The 25,026-nt window shown below is 34.7% G+C and overlaps 1 protein-coding gene across 5 annotated transcripts in view; it reads left to right on the top strand.

Moving 5' to 3' along the window:
• Positions 1-25,026, top strand: part of CNKSR2 (connector enhancer of kinase suppressor of Ras 2) — a 282,715-nt gene that overhangs the window by 72,861 nt on the left and 184,828 nt on the right. For all 5 annotated transcript variants that reach the window (XM_047716254.1, XM_047716253.1, XM_047716252.1 and 2 more), the window contains exons 3-4: positions 2,209-2,411; positions 18,313-18,400. In XM_047716254.1, coding sequence (XP_047572210.1) covers positions 2,209-2,411; positions 18,313-18,400 — 291 coding nt within the window. The remainder of the gene's footprint in view (positions 1-2,208; positions 2,412-18,312; positions 18,401-25,026) is intronic.

The following is a 25,026-nucleotide window of genomic DNA, read 5'->3' as shown; positions in this document are numbered from 1 at the left end:
ATCTCGGTGTCCTGGGATCGAGCCCCACATCGGGCTCTCTGCTCAGCAGGGAACCTGCTTCCCACCCACCCCCCCCCGCCGCCTGCCTCTCTGTCTACTTGTGATCTCTGTCAAATAAATAAATGAAATCTTTAAATAATAAATAAATAAAATAAAAACAAAAAGAGATCCATGGCTCCAAAAGGAATATTCTTTTAATAAAAAATGTAAATTTTTAGCAAAGAACATTCAGACTTTTTATCACTATGAGACCTTCAATGGTAATATACATAACTTTGGTATTTATCATATATGTATATGTATGTGTATTATATGTATTTATATATGTATGTATGTATATATGTTTTTATGTAACTTGGTATTTTATTGTTGTGTCCAAACCCTCCTCTAGTCCCTCCTTTTTCCTCCTCCAAGTTTCTTTTCTTAAATTACCATAGAAGAAATAAATTTCATATGAAGTAGTTACCCAGTGGTTGTTGACTTAATACAGCTAAATTTATTGGGCCATTTGCTTCCCTTTTTCATACCCCTAGTATTTTATCTACCATTTCACTTAGACATCCCCTCACATATGGCCTTGTGACTTGTAGTCCCATTCTGAACTCTATCTACTCTAAGCTCTGTAAGCACACAGAAAATCTCCCTGTGCCTCATTGTCCTGAACTGTAAAAGGAGGATAAATCAAACTTAGAATTCATTTGGGCTTCAGAAGCTATCTAAAATTCCTTGGGTCTTATATATTCTATAAGGTAGTAATACTTTTAATTTTACACATGACTATCACATATATGCTGCTAAGTAGTTTAATGAAAGTCATCCTTTGAGTAGGTTAACCAGCCTTTCTTGGAGGTGTTTTACAACTCACAATCAGCTCTTTTAAAATTTAATTGTAACTTATGAAATCTTTCCCTAAGGTTTATTTGTGGAGATCTTAGAGTGTTTTGCATTGAATGTATTTTTTTAAAGTTTATTTATATTTATTCATATAACTTCTTTCTGCATTAATTTATAGACATAATATTTAAAGTGAAATAGTAAATATTACTGCAAATTCAAAAGTGAGACCAAGGAAAAACAAGAAAACAAAGTTAGCAAAAAGCCAGTATGATGTTTTCGATGTGCTTCATATTTGACTGTGAGCTAGTGCAACCATGACAAAAATAAAAATTAATTCAGTTTCATAATTTGTATTATAAAAAGAAAAGCATATTGATTCCACTGAGGAATTTGTTTTCTTCTGGTACCATATTATAGATGAAATTTCTTTTTTTTTTTTAAGATTTTTTATTTTTATTTATTTTGACAGAGAGAGATCACAAGTAGACGGAGAGGCAGGCAGAGAGAGAGAGAGGGAAGCAGGCTCCCTGCTGAGCAGAGAGCCCGATGCGGGACTCGATCCCAGGACCCTGAGATCATGACCTGAGCCGAAGGCAGTGGCTTAACCCACTGAGCCACCCAGGCACCCATAGATGAAATTTCTTATGTGTCATTATGGAGAGGACGCAAAATAAAGCTATATGCATATGATTTATTTCTTTTTCATTTTATCGTTAGGTTGTGCTTTCTTTGCTCACTTGGGGAAAGCAGAATTTTTCATAGCATCTACATTCATGACTATGCATATACTAATAGAATAGATATTAAAAAATAATTACTGGGGTGCCTGCGTAGCTCAGTCGGTTAAGCATCTGCCTTCAGCTGGGGTCATGATCCCAACTGGGGTCCTTGGATTGAGCCTCTGGGTTTCCCACTCAGCAGGGAGCCTGCTTCTCCCTTTCCCTCTGCTCCACCCCCAGCTCATGCTTACATGCACTCTTCTCTCTCAAATAAGTAAAACCTTTTAATAAAAAAATAATTACTGAGAAAAATGAATTTCACAAGTAAATGAACTTAAGTTTGGGTTTAAAAAAAATGCTTACGAGTCCTAATAATCTTTCTTTCTTGCATGGCATAGTTCCAGGAGATAATGCCCTTCTCTTTGCATGTTCACACTAGCATTTAACACGTTTTTTTGTAATTTGTTCATCTGACATTTGCCCATTTGATCCTCACTTGACTGTGGGCTCTTCTGGGCCAGGAATCCTACCTTAGTCATTTTAACTCTTAGTACTAATTTTATTGCCTGTACGTAGTAATATTCAGTAAATATTTTAGTGAATGAATATATTGACTTCAAGTATATTTGTTTTCTCTCTTTTTATAATTCAGAATTATGGCTTGGAAACAGAAAATCTAAAAACCCTTTCTCACAAGCTGAATGCATCTGCCAAAAATCTGCAGAATTTTATAACCGGGAGGAGAAGGAGCGGCCATTATGATGGGAGAACAAGCCGAAAATTGCCAAATGACTTTCTGACTTCGGTTGTGGATCTGATAGGAGCAGCCAAGAGTCTGCTTGCCTGGTTGGACAGGTAAAATCTTCCACTTGTTTCATAAGTAATCTTCCTCAGACACTATCTTGAATATAACATTATTTCATGTGTTCTCGTGAAAGAGTTGGATAGGTAAAGGAATAGCATGTTATGAATGTCTAACTATGATTCATCACAATTTAGGGGTATCATCAAATAGACATTAATCATTTGTAAATTTTTGTATCTAACTAAGTAGCTAATTAATAATTAGTCCCTGACAGTTTCAGAATACCTTAACTGCTTTACAAGCAAAGTCATTTTTTGGATGTCACAACAAGACTGATAGTACTGTTTTAACTCCTAATTTTCTTTATTCTTGGTATTAATTGGTCATATTTAAGGGAGTGAGCATTAGGATTCTATTTACTGTTTTAAATGGGTAATTAGACTCTGAGACTTTAATAGCATGCAGTGCATATCTCCTTACCTTGCTAAATTCATTCTTTATTATTACTTATATTGTACAAACTTGGATATCATAAACACAGTTTAAGATTTTTTTCTAGTTAATTTTATTTATCTTAGAACACATAAACTAAAAAAAATTTTCATGATATAAAATGAAAAAATTTTAAAATATGTGATTAAACATTGTAATGGTAAAACAAATTACAATTTTTTAATTAAGCTCTTTCATTTTTAGAATTTTTGTAAGGGATATGTACTATGTTATTATGGTGGTTAAATAGCCAAATTTTAAGATACATTTTCTCTCTCATAACAAATTCTGGTAATACACAATTTTACCAGAATTCTTTCTTGAGTAAATGTCAGTGGGATATACATTATATAATATTTTGGCTTTTTAAAAATCTGAGGCCTTATATAAAAATAATATTTGTATTTTTAAACTAAAAGCTAAGATAATTTAACTTATATTATCTAAATTTATATATATTAATAATAACATATAATATGATGATACTAAATCCAAATCTTAATACTAAGCTCTGGGTCATTAGCTTTTTGATAATTAATTGCTGGACAGAATATTTCTTTGCATTATGACATCATTAAAATTTAATTCTCATAATTGTCTAAACTATATTTATCAATTGTTTAAAGTTGTTGCACTTTAATATGTAAATTCTATAAGTTTCATAATGATCAATAAGTAAAATACATTTAAAATATGGCTTAGTCCTTAAGTAATGTAATATATTTGTTTCAGAAGGCTTTCCAGTAATTATAAAGCTTAAAGAACACACTCGATTTTAGTTATATTCTCTTACACTATGACCGGCTCTATAATTGTGAATTTGCTCGACCTTAATAAATGTATTTAGTAAATTTCATTTATATTCTTTTTACACTAGTACTTGTCAAATATGAATATAGAATATTTTCACTTTTTAGTGGCTAAAATGGCTGTTTATAGTCATATAAATAGCTTCTAGAACACTATGGCAGTTTCTGACATTTTACTGTATTACATAATTTTTTATGGTGACTTTTTTTTATCATCTAAGAAGATGCTTTTAGTAAATGCCTGTTCACCTACAAACACATATCAGTGCACGCACACATACAAACACACGCATAACCTCCATGAAGTCAATCAGTAGTGTTTTGTGTTTGTTTCATAGGAAGAGAAAATGTGATAAAAAGCCTGAAGAAAATAATTTAAATCTGTTTGGCTTCTGTTGCTGCAAAGGTTTTCACAATGCTTATTTGTATTCCATCATACCACCATGATTGATTAAATCAAAATTTAATATTTGACTGTAAAAATGAAATATGTACTTGGAAGGAAAAAAAGACAATTTTGTGATAACTTTAAAATCATCTGCTGAGGCTGTAAATTGAAAAAAGAAACTGAAGTTTATATTTTGAATATCTTTCACAGAAAATTTCAGCTCCAGGCTGGCTTGCCTATAATGATGACGACTTTAGCAAGCTTAAGTTTCAGAAAGGAAAGAAGGAGGAAAAAAAAAATTTCTTACATGTTAAGGCATTTGGACTTACCTGAAGGCCTTCAGAACCTGTTTAGTAGGGTAATTGTGTTTAGGCCTCTGGATCTTGATGATTAGTAGGACTGTAGTGTTGAGAAAGATTAAAGAAGGGTAAGGATAGATGAAGGAAAAGTGACTTAAGAGGCTATTTTGGGAATTAATCATGCTGCTGCTACTGTTGATGATTTTGATGCTAATACCTCTAGCCACACTCATTTAATCAAAGCAACCCCAGGAGGGTTGTCTTCATTTTACAGCTAGAAAAACTAGCACTTATAGAGGTTAAATTCAAAACCAAATGGCAAGTAAGTGGTGGAACCATTATTCAGTCCAGGCATCTGACAACAGAGTTGATCCTGCTATTTCCTGAGGTTTTAATTAGAGGAGCAGAAGTGAGGATAGAAGAACGTTAGAGATATTTATACAGATAAATAAGATTCCAGGACCCGTAAGATCTAGAGACGACAGGAGGCATCTAGGTGTTTGATTTTGCTGGCCCAGTGGATGGTGATGCCATTATCAAAGCAGGAACAAGTTATGGTGGAAGATGAATGTTGAGTCGAGTGAGGCATGATAAACTGTGGAAACTTCTTCAGATTATTGCTGCTCAGAAAAAATACATGATCTATAGAGACTTGGGTATAGTTAAAATATAGGTGATAAAGTCACAGATGTATTAATACGGTGGTCTGAGGAGAGTTTTAGAATGGATTCCTTTTATTCTGCTCTATTTGTCTTCTTTACCACTTATACCCTTCTAACATTATATCATTTTCTTATGTATTGTTGTTTTTGTCTGATTATATGATGTATGCTTCAAGAGAGCAGGGATATTCATCTGATTTGTTTACTGCTGCCACAATTATCTAGAAGAGTTTGTGGCCTAGAGTGGGTGCTCAATAAATATTTTTGAGTAAATGAAGAAACTGGGATAAGGAGTGAGCTCTGTGACCCACCAACAACTGAAGGATGAGTAGAAGTGCAGCTTGGGGGAAAAATGAGAAGGCATAACCAAAGAGGTAGGAGAGAATTAGATGAGAATGTGTCATGGAAGTAAAGGTAGAAAGCAAAGAGGTGTTTGTTTGTTTGTGGGTTAGTTGTTTTTTTTTTTTGAGATTTCAGTATTTTCTTTTTTCCAACTTTACTGAGCTGTAATTGACAAATAACTAGGTAATTTTAAGATATACAGCATATTTAAGATATATACATATATGTATCAAATTATATATATAAATATACATATGTATGTATGTGTGTGTGTGTGTGTATATATATATATATATGGCGAAATGATTACTGCAGTAAGGTTAGCTAATAATCCATCACCTCATTTAATTACTTTTTTTGTCTGAGTTGTGAGAACATTTAATATGGTAGTAGAGTTTTAGGGGGAAAAGGAGGTGGTGAGTAGGGTCAAATATTGCTGAGTGATTAGGTAGTTTGAGAACTGAAAGTATGTAGCGAATGAGGGAATCAGGATATATGTGACCATACTAGCAACAGTTTAGTGATTTTATGTAGAAGTCATGAAAACTGGAATATATGAATTGGTTATGAATTAAAGGTGAGAATTCCTCTCTGAAGAAATTTTTCTGTGAGATGGTTTGTAGTTGAGAATAGTTTTGTGTAATGTTAACTTCCATTTTCATAGATTCTTAAATTTTTAGTGGTGATAGAAGAGAGGTAAATGATGAATACTACTTCTATATTTGGGAGCTTGACTTTGCTTCCTCCTCTACGGTGGATTGTATGAATATCTTAACTGTTCCTTGGCTAATATAAATTTCAGAAGGTCCTGAAATCAATTTAAATATAATAGGACTTTATCTATAACTATGCCAGGTAAAATGCTTAGGCTGTTTGTTTTCCTGATGGTAACCCAGACTTTTATCAGAGATTATTAGTGGGTCTGTATTTAAGTTATATTTTTCCTTTCAAAGAAAAAAAGGTTTTCTGGTAGCAACAAGAACACAAGACAACACTTCATATGTCCTCTTGTTTCACTGTGTCCAGAAGCTACACAGAAAACAAAACCCATTAATCATTGCTAGAATAGCCAGAAGAACAGTGTTCTCCATGACCATGATTGTGAATACTGGCCAAAATGCATCATGAAGTAGTGCAAAGGAGCAAAAGGCTGAGAAAGGGTTAAATTTCAGCTCTGCCTCTAGTCCTGAGTAATCTTGAACCTTAACTTTTGTTTTTATTTTCTTTTTAAAATAGGATATAAAACCTGCAGAATTTGAAGCTCTCTTCTAAGCACTACTATTCTATAATTCATTGACCTTGTTCACCAAAGGCATATGAGGAATATATTGAACTTATTTCCTTCTAAATAATATCAAAGGATGAGCACTAACAACATTTGTTAGTTACTTGTAGAATCATTATTTAACTCCCTACCTCTTCTCTAAATAAATTTAGTTAATAATTTTAACTTCTAGAACAAAATTAAGCTCTTTATGCTTTCTTTATAAAAGGTAAGAATGTGTCCTGTCTTGTTTATTTTTGTTTGCTTTTGAAGAACTTAGAACTTAGGTACTTAATTATAAAAATTTCCATAGAAATGACATTGACCAAAAATTCTTAATATTTTAATCTGTTGGTGTAGCTTTATTTTAATTTAAAGAAAGAGTGATAAATGTTTTGGCATTAAATTTTGTACTGCATTTTGGGAAGAACTTGCATGCGTGGCAATATGATATTGTTTTAGTGCAATTTTATTTTATCTCACTTGAAAGGGGAGAGAGGAAAAGAAAGACTAGGGGAAACCTTGATTTAGTTGTAGATACTGAACTAGATGCTTCCATATATATCAACTCACTGAATTCTCATAAAGCAGATGTCATTATTCCCATTTACATATGAAACAGTAAGTAACTTGCCTAAAGTCATTCTTCTACCAAGAAAATTAAAATTTGAATCTATTTTGTTGATGCCAAAGCCCTTCTTGTTTTTTCATTTGTCATGTTCTTTTGTCATGCTACATCTCCTTTCTAATGTTGACTATTCTTAAAAATTTTGAGGAAGTTATTCTTAAGAATGCAACATATATAAACATTTATTTTCATTTTGGTATTCTCTTCAAGTGCTAAACAAGAGTGTCACTTCTGATTTTGGCCTAGATACTTAAAATCACTATATAGAGATTTTAATTTATAGAAAATTTAGTTCACATTCTACTTTGAAGGCATCAGTGAGATATCTTTTAATATCATTGAAACCTTTTGGGACTCCTGGATGGCTCAGTTGGTTAAGCATCTGACTCTTGATTTCAGCCCTGGTGATTATCTCAGGGTTGTGAGACTGAGTTCCCACATTGAGCTCACGCTCTGGGCATGAGGCCTAATTAAGATTCTCTCTTTTCCCTCTCTTCCTCTGCCCCCACCCCTGCTCCCACACACATGCTCTTTCTCTCTCTCAAAAAAGCAAAATCCTTTTGAAGTTTTAAGACCTAAAAGTTAGGGGGGAAATGTTACAGTTCACAAAACCTTCAACTTCAGTGGAGCTTTCATCCAAATAAAATTCATTTCAAAAACCAGTCATCTGTTGGGGGCATGTGATGATTTATCATATGGTTTCACTCAAATGTGGAACATAAGGAATAGCACAGAGGATCATAGAGGAAGGGAGGGAAAACTGAAGGGGAAGAAATCAGAGAGGGAGACATACAAACCATGAGAGACTATAGACTCCGGGAAACAAACTAAGGGCCTCAGGGGGGAAGTAGGCAGGGGGATGGGGTAACAAGGTGATGGGTATTAAGGAGGGCATGTTTGTGTTGAGCACTGGGTATTATACACAACTAATGAATCCTTGAAAACTACTGAAATCCATTGAAAACTAATGTTGGACTATAGTTGGCTAACTGAACATTTAAAAAAAGCTCTTACATTTCTTAAATCATAAAATCTAAGCATAATAAAATTGCTGTTTATCCCTTCCATTTTAAATATTTACTTGAACGAAGCAGCAGACTTTCCCTGAGGAAGAGCTTCAGAGATTAATCACATTTGGTAGCTTTACTGTTTATTTTCAATGCATGGTTTACTTGTCTATTTTTAACCTACATCCTGCTGCTCTTCACACCTCATCTTTCTTGCAGTTTTATAGGGCTTTGCCAAGTCATCTATACTTAGAGGGTTAGAGATAACTGTATGTATCACATTGTACAGTAACATCATTAACAGTGTTTGTAAGTATTATTTATAAAAAAGGTTTTTTTGAATTATGGCAAAAGTTCATTATTTCCTCTCATTTTTTAGCATTCACACCTAATTCTAATTGTTTGTAAACTACCTTTCAAGACCATTCTATTTTGAAGAGATCAAGGAGATATTATCTTTTTATGTCATTGAAAACTTTTGAATGTTTAAGGCATAAGAGTAGAGTGACAAGGCAAAAATATTTTCTTTGAAATCTTTTGCCCTATCTAAAAAAAGAAATGGTTGAAACTGATTTCTTCTTCCATAATGAAAACTATAGGACAAAGCTAATTGTATACTAGGAAAAAAATTACAAAAAACTAAATTACCTCAAACACTACCAGATACTGTAGCCCGCTGTTGCTTGGCCTTCTTTCCTCTCGCATGCTCATTGCTCTCACTTGGCACCTCTTTTACAAAAAAAAATTTAAAAAAAAATGTTATTTTATTCATTTGACAGAGAGACACAGCGAGAGAGGGAACAGAAGGAGGGGGAGTGGAAGAGGGAGAAGCAAGCTTCCTGCCAAGCAGGGAGCCCAATGCAGGGCTTGGTCCCAGGATTCTGGGATCATGACCTGAGCTGAAGATAGACACTTAACCAACTGAGCCACCCAGGTGCCCTCACTTGGCACCTTTTGTTCCAGAGATAAGCACTAATGTTGAAACTGCCACTGTTCATGGACTGTGCTCAGGCTCAGCAGTGCCAACCTGAGAAATAGTGAGGCAGTCTAGATATCCTTATTAACTTCTTAGCTTTTAGTTTTCCTTCTTGGCTTCTAATTTGTTTAGCATTTCTGAACCACTAATAACTTTTCCATAAGTGAAATACTTTTGTTAGAAAAGAACGTACAAAGAATACTTTTCCAGGGTCATAAACCTTTACACTTTGAAAGAGTTATAAGCATGGTATTATCCATATGGTGATTTAAGAAGAACAGTTGCTTAACATTTTTAATTTATTTTTCAGTGTTCCAAGATTCATTGTTATGCAACACACCCAGTGCCCCATGCAATATGCTGCCCTCCTTAGTACCCACCACCAGCTCACCAACCCTCCACCCTCCTCCCCTTCAAACACCCTCAGTTTGTTCTCAGAGTCCAGTCTCTCATGGTTTGTCTCCCCTCCGTTTACCCCAACTTTTCAGATCTAAATAGGATAGTTCCTGTGATGGCTATTTATTGATGAGCCAAGGATTTTTTTTTTAACTTTCTGGCATCAGAAAGCTTTTCCTGCCATGAATTTAATATCCTTTACTTGGAGTCACTGTGTTCGTTTTTGTAAGTAGCCTGAGCTCTAGCTGGGCTTTTTTTTTTTTTTCTTCAGACTGAAAAATAAATTTCTCTTTCTTTTTTTGTTTTGTGTATGAACTGATTGTGCTCATGTACTCTACAGAGCTTTGTTTCTCTATCTAGATGATCATTAAGTCATGACTGAGTAATCATCTTCGGTAACTCATATAAGATTGGAACCTGTCAGTCTTCATTTATTTACATATGTGTATAGCCAAAATAATCATACAAACATAACATCTTCAGGATAAGAATGGTTCTTCAGTATAGTTATACATGATTTGCCTTTAAAATAAAAACTTCAGGGGAATTCCCTACAAGAGGATATCAGTGTTTTCTTTGGTATATGCTTAGAGTTTTTCCCCTAGTTTTCTTGACATTTAATCTTGAGCTAGAAACTTGTCTTACTTGAAATATGAGTGGTCAAGAAAGTGGAAAACATGCCTTAGAATTCAGTTAGAATTTCAGTTTGCTACAGGCATTGGGTCATCAAATAGATTTTTCCTTTATATATTTTGAAGATCAAATTTATGGGACAAATCATGCTGTATTTCCTCTTATCACTTTTGAATGAGGTTTTTAGATTTTATTAACAGACTTTGACCTTTTCAAACCTAAGAACCTAAACTATTTTCTACTCATGCCCGAAGCATGTTGAATTCTTAATTAAAATGCCAATTTTTATGCTTCAGTGCAACAAAAATGGCCTTTAGTACTTTTTTAAAAATGATTTTGTCTTAGAATGTTTATATTTTACATCCTTTTAAAAAATGGTTTTATTGAGGCCTAATTTAAATTCTATAAAATTCACCCATTTTAGGTGTACAGTTAATGAGTTTTAGTAGATTCAGATACACCTATGCAACATCTCTATATTTCAGTTTCAGACAACTTCCATAAGAATAAATTTTTTAAAGCTGATTACTCACAAAGAAGTTAATTTTTTAACTGAGAATGTTGATTAATTAATTACATATTTTCCCAATTAACTTTATTTGAATTCATAATGTCTCTGTTTTAGTAAATATGGTGAAATATACTGAATTTTTGGAATGTAGATTAGTAAAAGACAGCCTAAAATAGGCTATGGTATATAGAATTATTTAGAAAACAATACATTAAAACCACTGGAGAGGGGCACTTGGGTGGCTCAGTCATTAATCATCTGCCTTTGGCTTCCGGTCAGGATCCCAGGGTCCTGGGATCGAGCCCCACATCAGGCTCCTGCTCGGCAGGAAGCCTGCTCTCTCTCCCACTCCCCCTACTTGTGTTCCTGCTCTCGCTCTCTCTCCATCAAAAAATAAATAAAATCTTTAAAAAAAACTACTGGAGAAAAAAGGGTCATTTAATAATAGTATTGGGATGCCTGATAAAGCCTGAACCCTAATTTTAAGTATGTCACTTATTTAAGTGGAAATAAACCCATGAGAAAATACAGACAAAAAATGATTGCTAGATGTAGAAAGACTTAAGTATTTAAAAATATGGATATAAATACAAATGACCATCCTAGTTGACTTTCACTACACAAAACTGAAAAATGTGACAATAAGTATAAGACAGATGACCAACTGGGACAAATAAATACTTGCAACAAACATGAGAAACAGAATGTTAATATGTACTATGTGATATTACCTTTGTATTTTTTTTAAATATTTTATTTATTTATTTGACAGAGACGAGAGAGAGATCACAAGTAGGCAGAGAGTCAGGCAGAAGGAGAGGGGGAAGCAGGCTCCCTGCCAAGCACAGAGCCTAATGCGGGGTTTGATCCCAGAACTCCTGATCAAAGGCAGCAGCTTAATCCACTGAGCCACCCAGGCACCCTTACCTTCATATTTTAAAAATACCAAAATGTAGTAGATGAGCACATAGCACATTCAAAAGAGAGGACACAGAAATCACTGATAAGATGTATGAACCAAACTTCAGAGCTTGGAAGTTAAAAACTGCTGGAAACAAGAAGAAAAGGACAAATCCATAGTTATAATTGAGTATTTCATATCCACTCTCTTGATAAAACTATCAGACATAAATTCAGTAAGGATTAGAAGAACTGAATGCCACCACAAAAACATTATATAATTGACACTTTTAGAGTACTTCATCCACAGGAACAGAATACAAATTCTTTTTAAGTGCCCGTTGGAACATTCACCAGGATAGACCACATCTGCATCATAAAGCATACTTTGACACATTTAAAAGAATTAAAATCCAGGGGTGCCTGGGTGGCTCAGTGGGTTAAAGCCTCTGCCTTCAGCTCAGGTCATGATCCCAGGATCCTGGGATCGAGCCCCGCATCGGGCTCTCTGCGCATCAGGTAGCCTGCTCCCTTCCTCTCTCTCTGCCTGCCTCTATGCCTACTTGTGATCTCTGTCTGTCAAATAATGAGTAAAATTTTTAAAAAAAGGAATTAAAATCCAGTTAGAGTATATTTCTAACCATAATGGAATCAAACTAGAAATCAAACAACACATTTTCCAAGTAGTACAATGGATAAAGAGGAAGTCTCAAGGGAAGTAAAAAAATATATTAAACAGAAGGAGAAGAGAACAAATAATAACTTTTGTGGCAACACAGTGATAAAAGAAAAATTTATAGTACTGAATGCTTATATCAGAAAAAATCTCATCAATCAGCTAAGCTTCCATTTTAAGAAAGTAGGAAAATAATAGCTAATCAATGTGTATAAATTTTCAGTTAAGCAAGATGAACATTCTAGAGGTCTCATATAAAATATTGTACCTGTAGTTAATACTATACCTGTAGTAATGATACCATCTTGTACACTTAAGGTTTTGTAGAGGGTAAATCTTGTGATAAGTATTCTTATGATAAAAGAAAATAGAAAAATAAGAGCAAAATAAAACTAAAGCAAGCAAACAGGGTAATAATGACAAAGGATTAAAAATCATTGAAACTGAAAACAAACACAGTGGAAAAGTTGATCAAAATAAAAGGATCATGAAGGAATACTACAAATGGGTCTTCATACATAAATTTTACAGCTTAGGGACGCCTGGGTGGCTCAGTTGGTTAAGCAGCTGCCTTCGGCTCAGGTCATGATCCCAGCGTCCTGGGATCGAGTCCCACATCGGGCTCCTTGTTCTGTGGAGAGCCTGCTTCTCCCTCTGCCTCTGCCTGCCACTCTGTCTGCCTGTGCTCGCTCTCTCTCTCTCTCTCTGACAATAAATAAATAAATCTTTAAAAAAAAAAAAATTTACAGCTTAGACGAAATTGACCAATTTCAGTTCCTTGAAAAACACAAACCAAAATTTACTTAAGATGAAATATTATCAATAATCCTTTGAGTATTAAAGAATTTGAATTGTACTTAGAACATTTTTTGTTGGGGTATAAAAGGTCCAGGCCCAAATGATTTCCTTGGTGAATTCTACTATATGTTTAAAGAGGAAATAATACCAATTCACATACTGTTCCAGAAGATAGATGAGTAGGTAATTCTTCCCATCTCATTTTATGAGATGATCACGATCCTGATCCCAATACTCGATGAAAACAGTACAAAAAAAGAAAACTGTGGACCAGTATCTTATGAACTTACATGTTACTTGTTCACTTACATGTTAAAATCTTCCACAAAATATTGGTAGAACCAATCCAACCATATATAAATATAATTATACACCATGACTGAGTAGGAGTTATCCCAGGTATGCTATGCTGCCTTAACACTCAAAAATAAATCAGTGTAATCTACCACATCAATGGGTTAAAGAATGAAATCATATGATCATAACAGTTAATGTAAAAAAGAGCATTTGGTAGAATCCTATACCCATCCTTTAGAAAAATTCTCAGCAAGGTAAGAACAGACTAGTAATACCTGAACTTGATATAAAGCATATATAAAATGCAACAGCTAAACTTACACTTGCATTATGAAATACTGAATGCTTTCCTCTTAAGACTGGAAATAGGGTAATACTGTCTGCTCTCATCCTCCAATTTAATAACCTATTGGATGTCATATCCAGGGCAGTAGGCAAAAAAAAGGAACAAAAGGCCTAGGGATTAGAATGAAAAAATAAAACCTCCCCTATTTGCAGATTATATATATCCTTGGATAGAAGATTCCAACCTATCTCTAAAACATCTGTTAGAACTAATAAGTAAATAGCAAGGTTGTAGGATACAAAGTCCACACACAAAAATTAATTAGATTCCTGTATACTAACAATGAATAACTAGAAACCAAAATTAAAAACACGGTACAATTTACAGTTGCTTCAAAAGTAGTGAGTTGCCTACACATAAATTTAGCAAAATATCTACAGGATCAGTATGTGAAAACTATAAAACACTGATATAGGATATCAAATAAGATATAAATAAATGGAGATACATGTTGTATACTGTGTTCATGAATTGGAAGACTCAGTAAAAATATCCATTCTCAAGTCTCTCTACAGGTGTAATGAAATTCATATGAAAATTCCAGCAGGATTTTTGTATAGCCATAGACTGTGTGATTCTAAGTTTATACTAAAAAGAAAAAAACTGGAGTTGTATATCAGTTTTGAAAAAGATATTACTCAATTTGAACTGTTATATAACTATAGTAATCAAAACTGTTGTTGGTGACTGGATAGACTCCGAGAGAGTCCAGACTGTTCCTTTATAGGTCTGGTTAGCTGATTTTTGACAGTGGAGAATGGCTAGCCTTTCACAAATGGTTTTGGAGCAGTTGGATCAGCATAGGGGAAAAAGTGAAACTTGACCCAGACCTTACACCTTATGTAAAAATTGACTAAAAAAATGGACCATATATCAAAAGGTAAAATATAAAACTATAAAACTTTCATAAGAAAATATGACTTATGATCAGGTGAAGATTTTCTGAGATATAGGACTAAAGGTATAATCCAGAAAAAATTATTAAGTTTGACCTCATTAAAATTAAAAACCTGGTATGCTAAAGATCCTATTAAGAGGATGGAAAGAAAAGCCTTAGACTGAGAAGAAATATTACAGGTCACCTATTCAACAAATAATTTGCATACAAAATGTGTTAGGAACTCTCTAAATTCAACAGTAGGAATACTAAAAATCCAAAAGCAAATGGACAAAGGGTGTGAGGAGCCATTTCACTGAAGACTATATATATATGGATAGGAAATATGCACATGAGGCTGTTCAGTATCATTATGGATTAGAAACCCACTCAGGAAATACAGATAACTATTAGATATAGGTAATAAATAACATAAATATAGATAAAACACCTTGGTGGGATTAAAGACCTAAATGTGAGACCTGAAACCATAAAAATCCTAGAAAAGAATATAGGCGGTTATTTCTCTGACATTGACCATAGCAACTTCTTTCTAAATATGTCGACTGAGGTAAGGGAGAGAAGCAAAAATAAACTACTGGGACTGCATCAAAATAAAAAGCTTCTGCACAGTAAAGGAAACAATAAAAATAAAAGGCAACTTATGGAATGGGAGATGTTTGCAAATGATGTATCTGTTAACGGGTTAGTATCCAAAATATATAAAGAACTTATAAAACTCAACACCCAGAAAACAAATAATCTAATTAAAAAATGGTCAGAAGACACGAAGAGAGATTTTTCCAAAGAAGACATCCAGATGGCCAACAGACACATGAAAAGATGCTCAACATCACTGATCATCAGAGAACTGCAAATTGAAACTACAATGAGATATCACATCATACCTGTCAGAATGGCTAAGATCAACAACACAAGAAACAGCAGGTATTGGTGAGGATGAGGAGAAAAAGGAGCACTCAGGCACTGTTGGGAATGCAAACTGGTGTGGCCACTGTAGAAAATAGATGGAGATTCCTCAAAAATTAAAAGTACAATTACCATAGGATCCAGTAATTCCACTATTTGGTATTTACCCAAGAATACAAAAACACTAGTTCAAAAAGATAGAGGCACCCCTATGTTTATTGCAGCATTATTTACACTAACTAAAATATGGAAGCAACTGAAGTGTCCATGGATAGATGAATGGATAAAGGAGAAGTGGTGTATATATACAGTGGAATATTATTCAGCCAGAATAAGAAGGAAATTTTGCCATTTCCAACAACACAAATGGACTTAGAGGATGTGATGCTAAGTAAAATAAGTCAGAGAAAAACAAATCCCATATGATTTCACTCGTGTGGAATTCAAGAATAAACAACAAATGAGCAAAGGGGAAAGAAAGGTGACAAAGCAAGGAACAGACTCTTAACTCTAGAGAACAAACTAAACTGATAGTTACCAGAGGAGAGATGGGTTGGGGGATGGGTGAAATAGTTAATGGGGATTAAGAATTGCACTGGTCATGATGAGCAACAGGTTAAAATAAAAACTTTTTTAAAAAGAAGAAATATTTTGGGGGAATTCAAATTATATAGCTAACAGAATGGCCAATATCAGAAATATGTAAGTGAAAAATAGGTTTAAAAAATGTAACCAATAAAGGATATCTCTTAGACCTATGTGAGAGTGGGAGGTGCTTGAGTTGTAGAGTTGGCTAGAAGAAACAAATTATTTATGACCCAGGGCAGTTCCATATATGCATTCTTAGTAAATTTCCTGAAGAGATATCAAATAGAAGGAGGTCTAAAACACTAAGGATGCAATAATTTCACTAAATTTTTCACCTCCATGCCTTCTTTTGTATTAGTGATTTTATTTTCTTTCATTAAACTCAACCTCCCAAACCCTATAAGATTTGGCATTAAAAAACCTGATGGGCCCTTCTTTTCACTACATCTGTATCTTTGGGGTAAATACCCAGTAGTGCAACTGCAGGGTGATAGGGAAGCTCTATTTTTAATTTCTTGAGGAATCTCCACACTGTTCTCCAAAGTGGCTGCACCAACTTGCATTCCCACCAACAGAGTTGAGGGAAATTGGAAGGGGAGGTGAACCATGAGAGACTATGGACTCTGAAAAACAACCTGAGGGTTTTGAAGGGGCGGGGGTGGGAGGTTGGGGGAGCCAGATGGTGGGTATTAAGGAGGGCACGTATTGCATGGAGCACTGGGTGTGGTGCAAAAATAATGAATACTGTTACACTGAAAAGAAACAAAACCAAAAAAGAACCTGATGGGCATTCACAGGTGAGAGTGGATAAGAAGTAATGGAAAGTCCACTATGAATTCTTTTGGTGGCAAAACACTTGGTAAGAAAGATTGCTGCTATTTGTCTCTGACAACCTTGTAAATATAAACCTTATACCAAAATATATTTATTATTTGTCTACCACATTACTTGAAAAAAGGATGTGAAGTGACATTAATAATTGGTTTAGTACAAGATAAAACTTAGTAAGTGAGTTCATAGAGGCAGTATGTATATTAGTGTTTAACTCTGTGGAGTGTGGGTTCAGACTTCCTTGGTTTGAATATCAGCTCCTCCCACTTACTAGCTGCCACTTAACCTTTTTGTATCTCAGTGTTCTCATACGTTAAATGGGAATAATAGTGGTGCCTACTACATAGAAGCTTTGTGAAAATAATTTATTACATGTAAAGCATTTAGAAGAGTACCTGGCACATAATAAGTCCTAAGTAAGTGTTAGCTCTCATTACTAGCTCTGAATCGTGAATGTTTGTTTCAAGAAGAGACTGTATTCAGAATCTTCACTTGAAAATAAACTAAAATATTGTCTTTGTTTAAAATACTCCTTCATTTGTTTTATTTTAGGTGTAGTAAAGAGACCTTATAGGTACCAAAGAACCAATAAATATTACAAACTAAAAAAAGAAATTTGATGAAAAGCAAACATTATGTTTCTTGGGGTGCCTGGGTGGTGCAGTCAGTTATGCTTCCAAGTCTTGGTTTCTGCTTAGGTCAAGATCTCTGGGTTGTGAGATCAAGCCCTGAGTCAGTCTGCTTGAGATTCTCTCTGTCCCTCTGCCCCTCCTTGCCACATACTCTCTCTTTCTCTAAAATAAATAAATAAATTTTTAGAGAAAAAAAAGAAAAGTAAACATTATGTTTCTTGAATTTACTTCTCTTCTAATTTCTGAATTAAAAATAAATAAAATAATTTTTAAAAATACAATTTCTGAATTTTTATCTAAAATATGTAATAAAATTTTTTTTCTAAAATCCGAATACTTTTTGTCACTATGTGAACTTTAGAACAACTCATTTCCTATCATTCAAGATCTTGACTTAAGGCTGTTACATTTGGGGACTTTCAAAACCTGTTCCTATTTTTTTTTAAAGATTTTATTTATTTATTTGACAGAGACACGGTGAGAGAGGGAATACAAGCAGGGGGAATGGGAGAGGGAGGAGCAGGCTTCCCACCAAGCAGGGAGCCTAATGCGGGGCTCGATCCCCCTTGGGATCATGACCTCAGCCAAAGGCAGACACTTAATGACTGAGCCACACAGGTGCCCCCAAATCTGTTCCTATTAATCACAATTTTCCTTTTCCCTTTATAGGTCACCATTTGCTGCTGTCACAGACTACTCAGTTACAAGGAATAATGTCATACAGCTCTGCTTGGAATTGACAACAATAGTGCAACAGGTATTAGCTGATAACCTTTCTTTCTGTTAATTTATTATCTATTTCATACTCAGTGCAAAGTATTCCTTTTTACCAATAGTTTATAAGATACTGGCTTGGGAGTTTCTTACTCTAAGACAAATGGTTCTAAATAAACTTATATATGATTTGAGAAACTATTCATGTAGCCCAATAAGCAAACTTTTTATTTAGCAGAAGATGTAAAAAAGTAAAGTGAACCTCTAGAGAAATCACTGTTAGGTTGTAGGTCTGGTGGTCTCACGTTTTAGTGGGAAGGGTTGTACTTCCTTTCACAAAATGAAATTGCCCCATTTAGATAACAGTCTAAAACTTTTGCTCTAAGGCACTATTCTTTATTACTACAACTATTAGTTTCACTTATATATTGCACATATGAGAAAATATACATAACAGCTTTTAACAATGATGTATTTACATGTCCTGGTTTTTTACTTTAAATATTATCCAACCCAGGGATCCCCAAATCAAATGCCTTCAGGAGTGCTGCAGCTAATATAAATGTTTGAATCAAGCCTAGGACAAGGTATGAAGAAACATTATGGTGGTAAATTGACTAGTATGTATTTTACAATATTTAATTAAAAGTAATATAAAACACATCTGTGAAGTCTGAAGCCCACTGTCACCATACTGCTTAAGCCCTGGTGGCAGCCTGTTGCCACTGTGTTCTCAGGACCCAGCATTTGTTAACCTATCCAGTGATGCAGAATGAAAGCAGACGAGAAAATAAGATGATACAGAAGATTACTGGGGACGCTGATGATTTATTCTTCTACTCCTTGTCCTTTATTACCAGGGATAATTATAGGAAGAAGAGTAAGTTCATGACTTTTAATTGTGGAGCACATCGGACATTCATCAGGATTCTATCATGGCAGTGAGAAAGCAACTCGTGGTTACTCAGAGACATGCGTGGAGATTGTGAACGTTTTTATGAATTTTGAGATATATTAACAGTCTCACTGCATGTCTTTATATTTGATAGCAGTAAATTTAACTTCTGAATTTCAAAAATCCCAACTGGATAATGGGGAGAAGAGTGGCATTTTAGGACAAGGGTCAACAAACTTTTTCTAAAAGAATCAGACACTGAGGACTTCAGGTTTTATAGGCTGTGTAGTGCAGGCTATCAGGGTGTGTTGCAACTACTCAACTGTTGTAGACCAAAAGGAGCCAGAGACAATGCGTGAATGGATGGGGGTGGTTAAGTGTCTGTAAAACATGTTTTGAAAAAAAAAAAATGCTACAGGGTGAATTTGGCCCAAAGGCCGTCTTTAGCTGACGGTGTTCTGGGGCAGTGCTAGGCCAGGGTGGTCTGCGGATGAGCAGCATTATCACCACATGAAAACCTGTTAGAAATTCAGATACTTGGCATACATCCGAAATGTACTGTGGGAAGTTCCCAGGAATCTGCATGTTTGCTAGTTTTTCAGGTGATTCTGGTTTTCCTACATTGTTCTAGGGCCCAGGAGTAAAAGCATTAATATGATCTGTGGGTTATTTTTCTTATAGTTCTTTATTATCAGTGACACTTCTTAAAAATGTACTTTCTACAACACTGTTTCTTTTAAAGGCATTAAACTAAACCAAAGATTTGAGGTATGGATAACAGATTATTAGAAATTCTCTCTGATTTAGGGATATATATTACACAGTATTTGTATGATAATCTTGCATAGCCTTTTAATATAGGTATGTGCTTGATAGAGATCTGTATTAAGCAATCCTAATAAGACAAGAATTACTAAGTGCTCCATTTCCAGATCTGTGATAACTGTATTATATTTGTTTTGTAAGCTTTTTATTTATACATGAGACCAAAAACAACTGATATAAGGTAGAATTAAGTGTGAGGATTAAAAATATATTATTTTTTAACTTTTTATACATGAGAAACTCCTATTTATTGTCAGTTCTATGAGAATGTAATCCATCTGATATCACCTTGCAAGATAACTTCATTTCCAAGCATACTTATGACAGAAAGTGGTGTTTTTCAGTTCTTTCCTCTCCCCCAAACATCTGGACCTGAATACCCTATTTAAAGTTTACTTTTGAGTAATTGGACAACTCTCTCTTGCTTTATAAACTGAGAGTGCAAATCTAAATGGCAATTATCTTGTTTTCTTGACAAAGAGTACTCAGGTGTATTCATTTTCGCTTGATTAATACAGAATGTTTTCCCATATCAAAAGGAGATCAACAAAGTGATCTTGAAAAAAAAATTAGCTTTAGTTGAGTATAGAGTGAGGTCATAAATGGAGAGTTTTCTCTGTTTAGGGCTTACAGGTTCCAGAGCATACCTTTTCTAACCTTCAAATGTTACATTGAGAAGAAGGTCTAAAATTATTTTCAGTGAATTAAGATCTTCTGTAGAGAGATTGTCCAGTGGTGAGAATGTGGTTTATGTCAGATATGACCAACCAACTCCTACCCAATCTGCTATTTTAAGAATCTACTATCCAGGTGACAAGTGGTTCAGCTTTTGTGTCCAGAATGTACAAATATCTGCTATTGACAACTACTTCACAATCAACATATGCCGTTCTGATACTGCCCTCAGAGGCTGTTGATGCTCTCAGCAGGACCTCTAATAGCTTGCACTGTGTGGCCTGACATTATCCTTAGGAATCTGCTTCAAGGCATTAATGGGTTTAAGTCTTTCTCTTTACAGGTCAGGAAACATTAGGTAGACTAGAGAGATGTTTTCACAAGTTGAACTGTGTGTACATTCTGACTTGATCACATACAGAATTACTGAAAATACTCCAAAAAATCAAAATACTCCAAATACGCTCAGATGTAGGACCTTCTGTACTCTCCACCCACTGTACACTCTGTTCTAAAGAAGATGCCTTGCCCTTCATAGGTCATGTTGCTCTAACACTACCTGTTTCTATTTTTTGAAGTTCAGCAGCTTGTAATATATGTCACAGTTCCTTCTAAGTCGCTCCCATTTTCCCATGACATGTCCTGTTCCATGTGTCACCTTTAAGATGCTTCTGAACAAAAACCTCTGTACCTAGCTGGTTTGGGTTCTTGCCTTGCATCCCAACATGCACCTGACCAGATATCTTAAATCATCTATTTTAACTAGGTCTTCTCTGTTGTACCTTTTTTAAAAATATTTTATTTATTTATTTGAGAGAGAGAGAGAGAGCAAGCGAGCACAGGGGCAGACTCCCCACAGATCAGGGAGCCAGACTCAGGACTCAGGACTTGATCCATGACCTGAGCCAAAGGCAGATGCTTAACTGACTGAGCCATTTAGGTGCCCCTATTCTGTTGTACCTTAAAGGAAATGTTAAGATACCAATTTCCTTTGCAGAAATATCTGTTCATGTCTTCTGCCCAATCAAGAAATGGCAGAAGTGATATCTCATTGAGGTTTTGATTTGTATTTCCCTGATGCTGAGTGATGTGGAGCACTTTTTCATGTGTCTGTTGGCCATCTGGATGATATATTAGTGTTTATAAATCATCTCTTAAATAATCTCTTATTTTTCTACTGTTACATGATGTCATATCTTTGGTACTGAGTTTTTCTGGGCTCTTGTCTGTTACTACCTATCATAACAACAGGAATGATGTTGATTGATAAAATAATGAAATAAAATAGGAGTTTATTGGGGCGCCTGGGTGGCTCATTTGGCTAAGCATCTGCCTCGTGCTCAGGTCATGATCCCAGGGTCCTGGAATCAAGCCCACATCTGGCTCCCTGCTCAGCAGGAAGTGTGATTCTCCCTCTTCTCCCCACTGGTGCTCTCTGTTGTTATCTTTGTCTCTGTCTCTCTCTCTCTCTCAAATAAATAAATAAAATCTTTTTTAAAAGTTGGTGTTGTTTCCTGATAATGAAATTATGAGGTATTTTCATTTAGACTACTTTCCTTTATTTTCTGTATTTTCTTTTGTTTTAATTATCTTTATTAACATGTAATGTATTATTTGCCCCAGAGGTACAGGTCTGTGAATCATCAGGCTTACACACTTCACAGCACTCACCATAGCACATACCCTCCCCAATGTCCATAATGCAACCACCCTCTCCATACCCCCTATTTTCTGTATTTTCTAAAATGAATTTGAGCTGTCAGAAAAAAATGAATGCTATATATATTAAAGTAATACTTTGATAAAAGAGCACAGCATAGACAATTACTGTATTTTTTTAGATTTTTATTTGTTTATTTATTTGACAAAGACAAAGAGAGCGAGAGAGGGAACACAAGCAGGAAGAGTGGGAGAGAGAGATGCAGCATTCCCACTGAGCAGGGAGCCCAACGTTGGCCAATCTGAGCACACTGGCATCATAACCTGAGCCAAAGGCAGACACTTAATGACTGAGCTTCCCAGGTGCCCCTACTTACTATATTTTAAAATAAATGATACAGTTTACAGTCAGTGTCCATCTAATGATCTCATTCAGCCATTGTATACACACTAATCACTGCATTCATTTGGAATTGTACGCAGTATCAGAAGACAGGAATTAAACTTAAGCTACCAGTAAAAGAGGCCAATCGGAATAAGCAAAGTGTAGATTTAAAAAAAAATATCTAGGGCATGCATTTATTACCAGGCTTTCAAGAAATCTCATCTGAACAGTGATGATGATAGTTACGCTTTGAAATATGCTGTACTTCAAATTATTTTTCACTCAACTTTAATTATTTTTATTCCCTTTGCAGCAAGAGGAGATGATCAATATCTAAAAATAAACTGTCACAAATAGCTTTTTTCCCCTTCTTAACACAAAGGGGTGGTACTATGAAGTAAGTGGAAAATGCCTCTTGATATTGGCTACTTTATATTTAAAGTGGTGCTAACATTAGAGGAGAAAGAGGCTATAAATTTAACAAGCTCTGTTTGGAGGAATTGATTTAATCTACTATATTTGTTTTAATTATTTATAGTTGTGATGAGTTTAGATAATTATATTTAAAGTCTTTTAAAAAGAACCCTCCCTCAACACTTTCCTTTCCACATAAGGTTGGTTGTAATAACACATTTGAACAAAAGGAGAAGCTAGTTTTAAAATCGTAAATGGAAGGAATTCTCAGAGAACTGAAGCTTCATTTAGAGCACTGTCAGAAACAGAATCAGGAAAATGAGACAGGTACCATGCACTTACTTACTTATTTATTTGAGAGAGAAAGAGAGTGGGTGAGAGAAAGAGAGAGGCCAAGTGCAAGTCACAAGGGTGCGGGGAGGCAGAGAGACTCCCCACTGAGCAGTCCCCAAGGCACAGGACTCAATCCCAGGACCCCAGGAATCATGACCTGAGCCAAAGGCAGATTCTTAACTGACTGAGCCACCCAGGTGCCCCAGCACCCATTTACTTCTTGTCAGTATTGAAATAATTTCTACGATGCCTGCCCTAACAGGTAGCAGCTCAATCGAAAATTATTCTACTGTGCCATTTTTATATTTTCCACTTCAGACACAAAAATGATTAGATTGTCGCTAGTTAAGAAATGGACACAAAATATCAGTTTGTAAGTGAAGTTTTGGTGGAATTCAGAATACTTGAAGCAAAGGACCAACGGTAGAGATCGTGAATATTGGGAGACTTGAGGCTTAGCCCTATTGCTCTATGACAAACCATGTGCATTTGCTTGTGCCATTTATAAACAGAAGTAATTCTGTTGTGAGAATCCAATTAGACTAAAAATGGTTCACAAATGTGAAGTAAAGTAAAAAACAAAAGGAAAGTAATATTTATAGAATGGGTGAGAAATAGAGACTTGATCAAAGGAATTAGAACAAGAACTTTGTTTTAAATAGTGAATATACAGATTTTTTTTTTTTCTGCATTTGGTGTTCGTTTTCTTTAGCTGCATCTACAGTGAAATCTGATTACATGCTGAGAGAAAAATTTCAACAGGTTGTGAAACACTGTAGATCAGATTTTGAAATGTTGTATACCAGGTTCTGGTAATTTACTTTTACCTGAAATGTCTCCTCTAAATTGTGTATATTAAAATGTCTTGCTGTTTTCTTATGGGCTTGCTCATTTTTCAACCTTTTTAGATTCATTTTCTCAGTCCTTGGATATCACTGGCTTTTTGAATAGTGTTTGAAACATTACTTTAGATTACCATTCCCAGATGAAAGTTGGGTAAAAAATAGAAAAATCAGTAGTCTTTCACATGAGATTGTTTAAATTAACTTGTGAATGCAAATGCAAATAAAAAGGAAATTCTAGAAACCTTTCTTAAAAGGTCCTATTTTAAGTGTGTAATTGTTACCTACTGCTCAGTAAACACTTTCCTTCTCCATCCTTCAAAATTTAAAGAAATAGCATGTACCGTTCAAAAAAATCTTAACTGAATCATCATCAAGAACTGAAATTTCATATAGATGTTGAGTTCTTAAGATCTTTGCTTGCATTCATTCCATTGATGTTTTATGCCATCAATATAAAGGTTTATATATAGTACATCTTATAGTATGTTTTTTTTCTATATCTTTAAAAATTACAGAAGTAATATATGCTTTATGGAAAAATTTGAAGTTTTGAAAAGAAAAAAAATTGCTTATAATCCTTCTACTCAAAGAAAATTCTTGTCATCATTTTGCTTATTTTATTTTATATTTAGTTTTAT

The sequence above is a fragment of the Lutra lutra genome, chromosome X, assembly GCF_902655055.1.
Source record: "Lutra lutra chromosome X, mLutLut1.2, whole genome shotgun sequence".
Taxonomy (NCBI): Eukaryota; Metazoa; Chordata; class Mammalia; order Carnivora; family Mustelidae; genus Lutra; species Lutra lutra.
Note: the sequence above shows the minus strand (reverse complement) of the source record. Positions and strands in the feature narration are given on the sequence as shown.